This window comes from Aethalodelphis obliquidens, unplaced genomic scaffold, assembly GCF_003676395.1.
Source record: "Aethalodelphis obliquidens isolate GAN/ISIS:26980383/991018 unplaced genomic scaffold, ASM367639v1 scaffold35, whole genome shotgun sequence".
Taxonomy (NCBI): domain Eukaryota; kingdom Metazoa; phylum Chordata; class Mammalia; order Artiodactyla; family Delphinidae; genus Aethalodelphis; species Aethalodelphis obliquidens.
In genome coordinates this window covers 11,861,965-11,876,193 of record NW_020837979.1, presented here as the reverse complement: position 1 = coordinate 11,876,193, position 14,229 = coordinate 11,861,965, and the positions used below count along the sequence as shown (strand labels likewise).

General features: G+C 50.9%; 1 protein-coding gene across 3 annotated transcripts in view; it reads right to left on the bottom strand.

The window, feature by feature from the left end:
- Positions 1 to 10,595, bottom strand: part of IL1RN (interleukin 1 receptor antagonist) — a 15,231-nt gene extending 4,636 nt beyond the window's left edge. Inside the window, exons 1-2 of one of the 3 annotated variants that reach the window (XM_027129079.1) lie at positions 10,426 to 10,595; positions 1,811 to 1,862 (exon numbers count right to left, since the gene is read on the bottom strand). In XM_027129079.1, the coding sequence (XP_026984880.1) occupies positions 1,811 to 1,862; positions 10,426 to 10,438 (65 nt within the window). In that variant the 5' untranslated portion in view covers positions 10,439 to 10,595. Of the gene's footprint in view, positions 1 to 1,810; positions 1,942 to 2,001; positions 2,368 to 10,425 lie in introns of those variants that run through there. The other 2 variants (XM_027129080.1, XM_027129078.1) reach the window with 2 other exon arrangements.
- Positions 10,596 to 14,229: the final 3,634 nt, after the last annotated feature.

The following is a 14,229-nucleotide window of genomic DNA, read 5'->3' as shown; positions in this document are numbered from 1 at the left end:
TTTTTTTTTTTTTTTTTTTTTGCGGTATGCGGGCCTCTCACTGTTGTGGCCTCTCCCGTTGCGGAGCACAGGCTCCGGACAGGCAGGCTCGGCGGCCATGGCTCACGGCCCTGCCGCTCCGCGGCATGTGGGATCTTCCCGGACTGGGGCACGAACCCGTGTCCCCTGCATCGGCAGGCGGACTCTCCACCACTGCGCCACCAGGGAAGCTCCTACCCCTTTCTTTACCTTGCTCCTTATGCTCAAGTTCTCAGGGCAGCCACCTTCTACTTCAGCAAAGCAGGCTCTAGGGTAACACCCTCAACAGAACTTCGTGGGTGCAGAAATGTTCTATGTCTGCACCATCCAATATGGCAGCCACCAGCCACATGCAGCTATTGAGCTCTTGAAACGTAGTGCGACCAAGGGTCTGGATTTTTTACTTTCTTCTCTTTTTATGAATTTCAATGTAAATTTTAAGATTCATCCAAGACTAGTGGCCCACACAGCACAGGGTTAGAAGTTTCGAGGGTCAGAGCCCCTTGCAGCTAACTCCCTCCAAGCCTTAGACCATGGAGGTCTGTCCCCAGAGCCTGTCCTCTATTGGCCAGTGGCCTGTTCTGGGTCTGTCAGGGGCCGCTGTCCCCAGGGACAAGTCAGCTTCCCCTCCAGCTCACCCCATGGCCTGTTTCTGGCTTCCAGTTTTTTCTTCTTGGTGAAGGACCCCTCCGGCTGAGAGCAGGGCTTGCAGCGGTGAGATGCAGTAAACAGAGCCCCAGCCGCGACGCGGACCCTCTACTCCCTGCCGCCCACCAGCACGACCTTGGACCTGTGCTTCATCTCCTCACCTGTGAGAGGGGGCTAGCAGCACCCACCTCAGCAGGTGGCTGTGACGAGCCCCTGAGCCCAATGAGAGGGGGTCAGGCAAACGGTAAAATTCCTGGCACGAGTGAGCATTTGACCTTTTGTGATTATGCTTAGCTCCTGGATGAGCTGAATCCCATCTGAAGGGATTAAACATCCCTGGAGCATCTCCTAGAGCTCCCAGCCTATGGGAGGAGACAGAAGCAGACCCCTGGGGGAGGGACTTCTCTGGAACACACACAGGCACGCAGAGTCCCGTAGCCTCAGGCAAGAGAAACTCAGAGCTGGAGGGTGAGATCACCCTGACACGTACTGGGACATCCTGGCCCAGAGGCCGCACTCGGACAGTGTTCTGTTTTTATCAGCATCACAGCCTGCTATTTTTACAGCCAGGAATGATGAACATCTCACAAAGTCCCTGACCTAATTTTTAATAAGCGTAATCGTTGCCAGGCGCTTTACTGCTCACAAAACATCGTCATGCTGTTATCCGTGCGTTTGACCTTCACATCGACCCTGTAATGCAGGCAGGGTTAGCATTAACCCCATGTCACAGATGGGGAAACTGAGGTCCCAGGGGAGCGGGACCCTCTGATATATCAACACAGACAGGCACTGTTAACAGTCAGTCTGGAACTCTGGGCTGTGCCCTGCCCACAGCGCCCCTCTCTGCCTCTTTGCCTAGCATGTTCTGCCGGGCCCAAACCCCAGCGTGGCTCCTGGGCACGTGTCTGTCACCAAGTTGCCAGGGTCTCTGGGAGAGTCCGCCAGGCCTCCAGCCAAGCTTCACACATCTGGGATATTTTGAAATACAAGTCCCGAAGACCGCGGATGTGGCAACCTCTTACTTGAATAACAAGCATCCCTTTCCAGCCCAAACCTCATGCAACCTGGCAGCCACAGATGGCTCTCTGTTCTTTCTCCATTTTCTACCCGTCCAGCCCCACCTCCTCTGGGTCGGCCTTACCTGAAGGCTTGCATCTCGCAGGGTCTCTTTCCCAGGGGATAGCAGGCTATCTCTGAATGGAACAGGAAAAGGAGGAGAGAGATTAGGTAACCGTGGTGACACCTGCAGACTTCCATCCTGTGACCACAAGGCAATGGGAGACTGCCATTTCAGACCCAGAGGAGCTGCTTATAAAGAAAATAGTCCCTCACCGAGACCAGGCTGCGGCCACCCTGTCCCACTGTGAGAAACGGAAACGCCCTCACATTTTCAAAACGAGAAACCTTGCTGTTGTCACTTTCAGCCCTGCTGAGTGTCGCAATGGGATGTTGTAACCCATTCCCTCCCCTTTTCCTCTGTGCAATTTCCCCAAAATTGAGATTTTTATTTCCCCTTCACGGAGTTCCTGGGAATAAGAGCACACTGAAAACCAAAGCCCTTCGTCTGCCCGACAGGTATCCTGAGACGTTGCAAAAACAGGTTTGAGTAGAAACATCCCCCTTTACTAAGAAGTCGGGTGGCAGGGCTCCCAGGACCCGTGACAGACTCAGGTCACTTTGTGTTCTTTGAAGGCGGGACGGCCTTGCTGGACTCTGGACCAGGCGCTGGCAAACATTCTGTTAAGGACCAAATAGCAAACATTTTAGAATTTGCAGGGCCGCACGTCATCATTACCCAACTCGGCTCTCGTAGCTGAAAAGCAGCCTTGGACGATCTGTACACCAGCAAGCTAATTTAATTGTGCTCCAATACAACTTTATTTACAAAAAACAGGTGGTGGCTGGATTTGGCCTGAAGTTTGCTGCCTCCTGCATTAGAGTCAACTTCCTGAGAGGGGCTTTGAAACCAACCCTATTCCTGTTATCGACGTCTTTGAAGTTATGGTCTCGGGAAAATGGGGTGAACTCAGCGTGGGACGGAAATGAATCCAAAAATCTACCTCTAGCACTCGCCGTTTGCCACCTGTGTGACCTGGAACAAGTCACTTATCTGGGTCTCTGCTTCTCTCTCCTCACGCTCAGAATGAGGTTGATTATGTCATTCTCATAGGTACGAGGACGGGAGGACGGAAGGAAGGGAGGAAGGAAGGTTGGTTGGAAGGCAAAAGTTCTGGTTCATAGTGAGCACTAAGAAACATTCACTTCCTTTCTTACTACATTCTAGACAGTTAGGAAAAAAGAAAGTATATTCCTATTAATGGACAGAAAAGATGTGAAGCGGGTCCTACATGATCTAAATGGTAGGAGAACGTAACGCTAGTGCAGAAGCACAGACTGTAGCCTTTGAGGACCGGATGGGCACTCAGCATCATTCTACCTCACCCCAGCACTGTTTCTGAAGAAGACCCAGAAAGACCCAGAGAGGGGAGGGCACCTGCCCAAGTTCACACAGCTCTTCCATGGCAAAGGTGTAGCCAGAAATCCAGGTCTCCTGACTCCCACCCAGGGGTCTCCTATTACAGCAGGAGTCTGACTTTATTTTCAACCAACCAATCAGAGGCTGTGTCCAAATGAGGGTAAAATCTGTCAGAGAGGTAGGGTCCACTGCATATTTGAAAGTTACTAAGAGAGTGGATCTTAAAAGTTCTCATCACAAGCAAAAAAATATAATTGTATAACTATGTCGTACATCTGAAACTCACGTAATGTAATATGTCAATTATACCTCGATAAAAAATCGTTTTAAAGAGGAAGTTTGCGAATGAATTTCTCAGAGCGTTAATGAGCTCCTCTTCCAGAGCAAGTGAAACATTTCTGCAAAAATTGTCACCTCCCTGAGTAGGACAAAACGGCACGTAGGCACATCTCCTGCTCTGTTCTCACAAGCTGTGCGACCTTGAGGGCTCCTACTCACCTTTGAAACACATGTAAGAAATAATGTCTACCTTCGAGGGCTGTGTTGGGGGGTTGATTGTTTTTGTTTGTTTTGGGGGGGCTGGCTGAAGGAGGCGATGTGTATGAACCTGCTTGCTTATTTGTCACTTCCAATATTTGCTGAATTGGGGTTTATAATTTCTGGAACACTTATGAATCACCGGGTGCATACCTTGGTCATCACACCTGCTGTAAGGGAACAAGGCAGCTTGCCACCTCCCAGGATAAGTTCTCTCCTACTTGTCTTTCTTAGGCTACTTACGAAGTACTCCTCGACTGTTAAACCAGCATCACTCAAAAACTGTCCTTAAAGGGAATTCCTTGTCAGTGCAGTGGTTAGGGCTCTGTGCTTCCACTCCAGGGGGCACGGGTTCGATCCCTGGTCAAGAAACTAAGATCCCGTATGCCATGCGGCACGGCAAAAAAAAAAAAAAAAAAAAAAAAAAATTATCCTTACATACTGAAGAAAAGCAGTGACTTGCCACGGTGAGACCAAGGGGTCAAGGTCCTGCCCACACTGCAGTGCCTAGGTAAATGTTCCTCCGTTCCCAGCCCAAATTCTAAGAGACAGGTTTCTCCCTGAGAGCAGAGGCCCTGGGTTCCACGCCCCCCCCAACCCCATCTTCCTAGATCTGTATCTTTTTCCTTCTGTGGCCTGATGAGTCTTTCTGGACATGGGGGCGGGAGTCCCTGGGGCCAGGCCGACTTCGGGCTGCATTCTCCTGTGTCAGTTATGAGCTGGGCTACCCAGACAACACGCCAGAACTCTCCAAGTCTCAGTTTCGTTATCCATTAGATGGGGCTAATAATAGAAGGAAGCTTTGTCACGGGTTGCTTTGAGGATGGAGACATTTTGCACACGATGTATTTAGCCCCGTCCTTGGCACGTAGGAACTACTTAAACAATAGGGAGGTATGATGTCTGATTCATCACACCAGGTAGAGTGGGAGGGGACAGTCACAATGCCCTGATGCCCGTCCACATGCCCAACAAGCCCGCTTGACTCCAGAGGGGAGGGATTCACTCCTGTGGCGGGGTGAGGGAGAAACGAGAGTGGGCAGGGGAGGAAGTAAGTGGGGAGGAGAATCTCCTCCCTTTCCTCACGCTTCTGGCCACAATTCCACTCTTTGCTCTGTCCCATCAAATCAGTTGGTGTCCCTGTGATGTCTGCCCACCCACGGGACATCTCTAACTAAACGTATTCTCCCTTGTAGTGCTCACTCGTCACTCTGCTTCCCGAATTAAGCTTAATGACCACGCCATGGAGTGAACTCTGCTTCCCAGTCAGCACCCTGTGCTTTCCCCGGGCACCAGGCATCACAGCTATACTGGTACCTGCTACGTGCCGAGCCCTGCCCTGCCAGACACCGGTGACAGCAGAAATGACTAAGGCCCACTTGAAGGGAAACAGGACAGCCAGGCTAAGCCCGGGTCCTAGGGGTGACACGAGACAGGCTCCATGGAGACCACGTGGGTGAACCTTCATTGTTGTTGCCAGTAAAGTGTTCAGTGCAGTCTGCCCACATAGGAAGTGTTCAATACATGCGAGCTCTTTCTCAATTTCAGTTAATGGCATCTTTCAGTTCTAGGATTTCCATGTGCTTCCTTTTTTGTAGAGTTTCTAGTTCTCTGCCAGAAATTGCAATCTTGTCCTTTACACCCTTGATCCTATTCTTCATTCAGGGTTCTTACAAAGGCTGCCCCTGTTGACACCATTATTTGAATCCCCACTGGGTCTTCTTCTACTGTCTGTTTTTCTCTGGTACACACGTTGTCTTGCGTATGCCTGACTACTTGTTATTAACTGCTGGACACTGTGTAGCAAAAACTGTAGGGATGATCTGAGGCCCTGGAGGATGTTGTATGTACCCAGAGAAAATTCACTTTTGCCTTCTCTGGGCACTGAGGCCAGGAGCACGGCAGCCCCAGGTGACTTCACCCAAACAGGGCTTGAGATGAGTCAGAAATGGGCTTTGGGAAATCCATTTCTGTTCACTTCTCATGCTCCAGAGTCCATTTCTGTTCACTTCTTCATTTCCATTCACTTTTCACGCTCCAGGGTCCCAGCCCAAACCTGGGTTGTCGTGGTGGGGGGGCCCTTCCTACTCAGTGGGAGATAAAATATAAACTGCATCTTCCCCCGCCCCCGAGTCCCATGAGTCTGCCCAAAGACGTGATTGACAAGTTGAGCAGGAACCAGGGAAGGAGGGGCCTTTAGTTCCCCTTCAAGGAGCAGGGAATTTATCTAAAAGAAAATTGAATCAGAGGGTGACACTGTCATATTTGTTTTATTAAGACCATCCGGGGAACAGCGGCCAGGTGGATTAGACTTGGAAGAAGTTTTGGGGTGATTGAACCTGAAAGCAGGGCAGTGGTGTAACCCTGATCTCGGCAGTGCATGTTGACAGCGGGATCTCCAAAAGGAGTTCTGACTTGTAGCATTTGCCAATTTCTCTGGTGCAGATACGCCCACCATGGATGATTTCAAGCCACCCACATCACTGAGTGTGAAGTTGGGAAGAGACGGGCTCTTCCTGGCTCCAGCACCCTGAGGGGACAGGGAGATTTGAGCGCTCTTTCGTCTTTCTAGACAGAAATTGTCCCCACTTTTCCCAACTCCAAATTTCCTCCTCCTCAGCCCAAATGGCTCACCCCACAGGTCCCATCGCCCTCCCGGGAAACAATCCCTACCAATAAATCCCATTTATCAGGAAACATCAATGCATCTTGGTGCATTTCCAGCTGTGCCTCCTGGAGCTGCATTTGTTGTCATCCAAGTGTCCCTGGGAAACACTTAAGCAACAGGCTTGGGTGGACAGGTGTGTACCTCACATTGTAATGGCTAAATCCCATATTCAGAATCTTCAGCCAGTTCTTGAATGCCTGAGTGTTACAGCACATACCACACAATACAGGCAGTGATGTTGTCCAAACGTTGTAAATGTTTACTAAGATAATGGCACAAAGGCTCCCGTTACTCTCTCCAAGAGATGAGTAAATATATTAATACAAAGAGGAGGAAAAAGGGTGATCAATACAGGCCCCCGTAGTATAATCTGCTGTCTTCCCTTTGTCAGTCTCCAGCTACCCTGCCCTTCCAGGCAGCCGAGTCAATTTTAACCAAATCCGTTAGTTTATTAGAAGCTCCCTATAGCGGCAGGTCAGGCTTGGAGACAGGTGTTCTCCTCGGCGTCTCTGCTCACCAAGCTGCAGCCATCGGAATGACCGAGTTGCCTGTCCCGGCTGGTAAACGTCAGGAGACGGTGTATAAAGCCGACTGTGATTGATTGCTGCTTTACAAGATGCTTGCTGTCCTCCCAGATACAAATGGTAAACTCACTGTGAATCCTTTCTGAGGTTCAGAGTTTTCCAAGATGATCTTTGTTCCAGCAGTTTCTGGCTTTGATAGGGATCTGCGCTGAAAGCCATTATTTACCTACTTATCTTATGTTTTTCCAAGGTACGTGTTTACTCTTGCCTTCTGGGCTTTGATGACTGATTCCCTTTGTAAGGTAGCTTCTGCGCAGGCAGGAGAAGAAGGGGAAGGACAGGAACTTGGGGGAGGGGACTACCCTGTTTCTTGCCTGCAGAATTTCGGCCTCTGTGTCGTACACTTTCATACAGATCTTATTTAGTCCTCATATAGCTGTGCAAGGCAGGTATATGTACCCCCAGTCTCAAGACGGGGATATACTTATACTCACTTTGTAGAATAAGAAATCGAGGCTCAGGAAGACTAAATCACTTGCCCCAGATCCTGGCTGAGCCAGGATTTGAAGACAGTTCTTCCTACACTGCAGTCCTGCCAGAGAGGCAGGTGACATTTTTTCTTCTCTGCTTGATAGCACAGGAACAAGAATTGTATTTGTTCTTATGCTGTTCCTTTGGGTTTGAACTCACATCTTATAGAGCAATGATTTATTCTATAACTGTTTGGAAATTTTAGGAGGTATTTTGCTAGTAAAGAAAAGATGATTCTAAGACCTTACATAGGTTAAAAAGAAACCTCTTTACCTTGTTATGGACTAGGGTGGCCAATTGCCCTAGTTTTTCCAGGATTTTCTTGGTTTTAATACTGAAAGCCCTGCATCATAGGAAACCCCTCAGTCCCTGGAAAACAGATGATTGCCTTATCATACAAACCCTTAGAAGGTACCGGCACCATCTCATGGCTACTGCTGCAAATTGCAGGCACAATTAACTATCAATCATTGTACCTTGCCAATTAGCCCAGTAGCAGAGATGTTGTCCATTTTATTAGATGAATAGACATATAGGCAAAGCACACCAGAGGACCCCAAAGCCTTAGTAAGTCTTCCACTCAAGGACAGAGACTATAGCAGATATAATATTGATCAATCACTCTCATTCTAATCAAGTTAATTTTTAATTAAGTCATTCATATTTAATTTCCCCCAACTATGTAATCAAGATATGGTCAACATTCAGTAGCTTAAAACTGTTTTCAAACTTAGGTCGTGGGCTTCCCTGGTGGCGCAGTGGTTGAGAGTCCACCTGCCAATGCAGGGGACACGGGTTCGTGCCCCAGTCTGGGAGGATCCCACATGCCACAGAGCAGCTGGGCCCGTGAGCCATGGCTGCTGAGCCTGCACGTCCGGAGCCTGTGCTCTGCAACGGAAGAGGCCACAACAGTGAGAGGCCCACGTACCACACACACACACACACACACACAAAAACTTAGGTTGTAGAAAGGATTTACCTTTTCATTGTCACTTCTTCACCTCCTCCCCCTCCTTCACACACATTAGCTATAAAGTCAGCAGTGTAGAGAGGAAACAGAGGTCCAGTGAGGTAAATGGCTTGTCCAGGGTAATGCAGAATACACACAGGGTGGTTCCATCTTCATCCTGTCTCTGTCCTCACTTTCCCGGCTCTTCTGTCAAACCATGAATCTCACTGAGTTCTCTCTTCTCAGATCCCCGTTCTCTGGTTGGTGTCAGTGGTACCACCCACATTCCTGACGTTAAATGGAGAATGTGGTTCCTCCTCCCAGGAGACATGGTGTCTTCACTGGACTTACATGCAGTTGTCTCCTGAATTCAATCCAGTTCAAGTTATACACTTTATTTAGCACCTACTATGTGCCAGCTTAAAATATTTTGGAGTGAACCTTTTATAAGTATAGTGATTCCTTCACAGCATATCACTGTCTGGTTCTGAGAGTTACATCTTCCCTTACACATTTGAAAACTACAGAAGACCATGGGTTAACAGTTTAACGCACCCCACTGGAGACTGTTACACCCACTGGGGGAAGGGTGAAGGTTTGCTGCTCCTGGAATCACTGCTGTGGTTTACAATGCACTTCTCGCTTCCTGATCTCATTTGGTCTCCATACCCCTAGAGCATATCCAGTGGTTTGGAGACAGACTGTCTGTTGTCAAGCCCAGCTCCTCCACTTATACTGGCTGTCTGGCCTTTGGTAAATTATTTAACCTTCTATGCCCCAGTTTCCTCTTCTGAAAATGTGAACCATAATAGTCCTTCCTCATATGGTTATTGTGAGAATTAAATGAAGTAAACCACGTAAATAGTTCAGCAGAATGCCCAGCTTGTAGTAAGCACTGTGGAAGTATTAGTTATTACTGTGTCCTTGAAACCCCGAGTTTGCCAGCCTCCTCTCAGCATTGAGGAAAGTGAGACCCAGGTGGGAGTAATAATTTACCCATTAGAGGCCAACTTAGAATTAAAAACTGGACCTTCAGACCACCAACCTTAAGATCTTTTCTCTGCCCCTCATGTATCTTACTTAACCAGAGGTTGCAAGCCAGTAGCTCATAGATTAAATATTTTATTTTCTCACTTTATTGTTTTATTTAATCAGAATGCTACACATCACAAAATCAGAATATCTGATTCTTTTTGAAAAATGAGAAGTTTGGGGACTTCCCTGGGGTCCAGTGGTTAAGACTCTGCGCTTCCACTGCAGGGGGCGCAGGTCCCATCTCTGGTTGGGGAACTAAGGTCCCACATGCCACATAATGCGGGAAAAAAAAAAGAAGAAAAATGAGAAATTCTGGTCACTTGGGCCTGCATTCTCATGGAAAAACCCACCTGTGGAACTGACTAGTGACAACCCCTAATTCTCCACCGTCCCTACCCTTCCCTATTACCCCTCAGATCTATGGTTGAGGACCAGGTTCTATTAGTATTTCTCATTTAGCTTACACTGTTCTTTCTCTCTTTTTTTTTTTTTTTTTTTGCGGTACACGGGCCTCTCACTGTCGTGGCCTCTCCCGTTGTGGAGCACAGGCTCCGGACGCGCAGGCTCAGCGGCCATGGCTCACGGGACCAGCCGCTCCACGGCATGTGGGATCTTCCCGGACCGGGGCACGAACCCGTGTCCCCTGCATCGGCAGGCGGACTCCCAACCACTGCGCCACCAGGGAAGCCCTTTCTCTCTTTTTACAGAAACAGTTCTGCAAATTTCCACATCTCTATCAACTTGGGAAATGCCCAAGTGACTCCAAGGGCTTCCAGATTTTTTGCACAGCAGGCATGCTTCCTCAGTTCACCTGCTCACCCAGCACGCACGGGGCTCTCAGCCCCTGCCTCAGAGCATCTGCGTGGTCTCTCCATGGAGGCTGTTGTCTGTACAGTGGCCAGGTCTCCCAGACAAGCCTGGAGCTCCACGCCCTTGACATTCCCCTTGAAGCTCACTCTTCAGAGTCTGAGAGTATTTAGCAAATACTTTTCAGTCCCATGTTTCAGATGGAAAAATAGGAGTGGAAGGAGCTTACCATGGGTTTCCATGGGGAGGGCCTGGTAGAAGACGAGGTGTTCCAAGGTCTTCCAGCCTCTGGCTCCAGATTGAGCGCTGGCACAGGAAGGAAGAGCAGCCAGGCACTACCTGTGCCACCAACGCCTCCCAGGGCAGAGCTGCTCCCTCCTTCTTGATTCCCTGAAAAGGATGAGAGGAGAAGCCCCAGCCTGCCTTCCCATATACCCACGCAGGGCTGGCCACCGCAAGGAGGTGGGCAAGCCCAGCTTCCGGAAAGGTGACTCAGGCGAACAGAAGTCAAACTGGTTCTTACCTGCATAAAACCGGAGGTCACGTGGGAGGGGTTGAGCAGGCTTAGTGGGGCTGGACCTTCGTGCCCACCCAAACCCAACGACCGTCAGCTGGCGCCTGCGTACACGCCTTCATCCAGACAACGTGGGTGGACTTAACCCTGTGTGCCAGGTTCTTTTCTGGGCCTCGGGGGAAAGCCACAGAAGCTCCCTGATGTTCTAATGGGGAAGGCAGACGAGAAACAAACGAACTAACTTCACGTGGCAGGAAGTGCTAGAGGGGAAAGAAGAAACGTGAGGTTTTCAAGGTACGTGGGGTGGGTGCGATTTTAGGGAAAGTGGCCAGGGGAAGTCTCTCTGAGGTGATATTTGAGCTGAGACCTGAATGATTAAGAAGGGGGAGGAGTGTTCCAGGTGGAAGAACAGCAAGCACAAAGGCCCTTGGGTGGGATCATCATGGTTGGATTGTGGCCCATGTGGTTGGGGCTTGGCTTGGGGAGCAGAGGGTATGCGTGCCCTCCTCCAGTTACCCTCAGGCCCCGTGCCCAACCCTGGCATGATGCTGTCTTCGAGGTCAGATACTCTCTCCCCACCTTCTCTGAAAGATTCTGTGTTCTCAACCCTCTCTTCCTCTTTGCCATTCAGAACTGACCTGCTCGTTAGCTTCATGCCCTGGACCCTGCCAGCAGGGAGCAGACAACTCAGGAATCTTTAAAACCACCCAGGTCGATGCATGGGAACAGTGGCAGGGTCTTCCCGCCAGGCTCCAAGTCCCGGGTCTCATCCCCAGGTCTGCAGCTGCATGACTCTGGATGCGTCCCTTTCGTTCTCCAGGCCCTCATTCTGATAACTGCAGAGGGAGCAATCACTTCCTGCCCTGCCATAGCGGAGGGGCTGGCTAGAAGAAGGAATGATGGGCAGACTCTAGAATGCTTTATAAGTTGTGCGCATTGAAGCAGGGCCTTGCTGTAGGCAATGTCGCAGGGCGCAGGTGAAGGGGAGGCCAGCCTAGTGGCTGCCTCCACCCTGATCCTGCCACCTTCGAGCCTCTGTCAGGGAAGGACAGGCCAGTCGCTTGACGAAGTGTCCATCATTCAGGACCCTCTCCAGAGGGGTCTGGGAGGAGCAGTTCACTGTCCCCTCACACAGTCTCTGCAGCCCAGGCTCATTCCTTGACTCAGCCCATGGGGTCTGAAGCCAGGTCGGGAGGTGCAGGGTGCTGGAGCGGGGCAGGGCCCCATCCTGGTGCCCTAACCGCAGGGACTTCCCAGGAAGGGCCTCACTTCCTGCTCTCTGCAGCCCGGCCTCACCACCTAGAATGCCAGGGCCTCTGAGCTGGGGCTGGGAATTTTTGAAGCAGCTTTTGTAGAGAAATGTTTTCTTGCTAAAGAATCAGGAACTCAATTTTGTAAACCTGGAAAGTTGGGCCTTGGGGCAGCCTGGAGTGGTGCGTGCCTGTTATTACATCAGGAGGGCCGCTCTGGGAGACAGGCTCTGGTGCCTGGAGGTTCAGATCCCTGGCCTCATGAACTATATCTGTGGGATTCTGGGAACATCTGGAAAATGAGAGTAAGACTGTGGCCCCCCTTGTAGAGGGGTTGGGAGGACTGAGCTAATAAACGTGCTCAGGACACAGGAAGCATCATTTAAGTATGAGCTATAGTCTCACAGGCTATGGGTCTAAGGTCTCCCCTGGGGAACCAGGGGCCTGGCGGGGCCCGGGGTCAGTAAGGAGATGGTAAACTGGGCTACCGATCAGGGCCTGGGGGTGGCATGTGGATCAGAGCAGAGGCTGGGGCTTCCCTGACACGGGGCACACCCAGGGTGGGAGGACCACTTGTGAGCACCTCTAACCCCCCAGGGCCCGGCCCAACTGCAGAACTCTCCTCTCCTGCCGACACTCCTGCAAATCTGCAAAGCTCTGAGGGATCAGAGCCTGGCCTTGAGCACCCAGAGCCCCTTGGTAGCCTGGAGCCGAATGTCCCAGAGGTGGGAGACTGGCAGCTGCGGGGAGAGCTGGCATTTGGGAATTTGGGGATTCCTGGTGACTGGCGCCCCTTGGCCATGGAGGTCGGGGTGCTTCTGAAGAACCCCAGTGGCAGTGACTGACCTGCCTTGGGCCAGCCCCCTGCACAAGGAAGAAGGGCAGCGGGGTGGGATGGGGGGAATGAGATATTGAGGCTGGATGTCATTAGAACCCCTATCTTGGATTCAGACGGTCGCAGGTGAGGTCTCCTGGCAGGAGAGACCCCAAGGTCCTAAAGGGAAGTCATACTGTGGAAACAGAAGTCTAGGCCACTAGCTGGGCCCAAGGCAGGGCCCCTGGTGCCGTGGGAAGACTAAGAAGTGGCGGGGGGGTGGGGGGCGGAATCCCTCCACTGCAGCCAGGAGAGCAACACCCAGGGGGCGACCTGGTTCCTGCAGTTCTAGGGACATGAGGCCACGACACTGAACTTGAGTTGTGAAAAGAGATGGCATCGGTTCTACAATTCTGAAGATTGTAAACCCTCGAGGAGTTTCCCATGGTCTTAGACAAACCCTAAAGCCCTTACAGCGTCCCTAAGAGTCTACCCCACCAGGTCTGGGCTGGGCTCGCCAAACAACCCCCTTGTCCCCTGAACTGCAGCCACACAGGCCTGCTTTTGATTCCTCAAATTCCCCTCTTCCCCCAACCTCAGGGCCTTGGCATTGCTTGTGCCCTGCATGGAACTGCCTCCCCTCCCTTGCTCTGCTGACTAGTCTACCAGCCTCTCCCTGAAGACCTCAGCTCAGACACTCATTTGTGTGATACTCCGTGCAACACCCGCCTCCCTGGCAGGTCACCGCAAGGACAGTGTCTGCTTTGTTCTCCGCTGTGTCCCTGACCCATAGCACAGGATCTGCCACGTGGAGAAAGGAAACAAAGAATGGATAGGAAGCCACCACGCGTGGACACGGTGCCTCTCTCTCTCTGACACACACACACGTACATCGCTGCAGATAAACGAGCCTCCCGAGCATAACATTCGTAAGTGATCACACGCTGAAACACACAAGTTCACATCCGTCAAGGTCAAGACATGCCAACTCTGCTTAACCCACGATCCCCTCTTCTGGGAACTACCCCCATCATCTGCATCCCAACACACAGGGCCAGTCGCCTTCAACGTCCCGACTCTGTCCCCAGGCCATAGCTGATTGGACCTGTGAAGCCAACTGCTTCCAACTAACCCACAGCCAGGAATAAGGAAGTAAAAAGCAGAGAGGTCAGGCCACGTGTAGCTGCTCTCAAACCCAAGACTTAAATCCATCAGCTCTAGAAGGGGCCACTCTCGGCAGATGTACAGAGAGAGAAGCAGATTCTATGGGAGAGAAGAACGGAGCAGACAGACAGAGAGACGCAGAGGTGAGGAGGCAGTGGCCTCCAGCTGATAGATGATGATGCCTCCATGTCTCATAACCTTCGCGTTCCCATTCAGGATCTCTCATGAGATCCTGTACTTCCTGCTGCTGTCTCACAAATTCCCATCACAGCCGAAGCTAGCTCAAGCGTG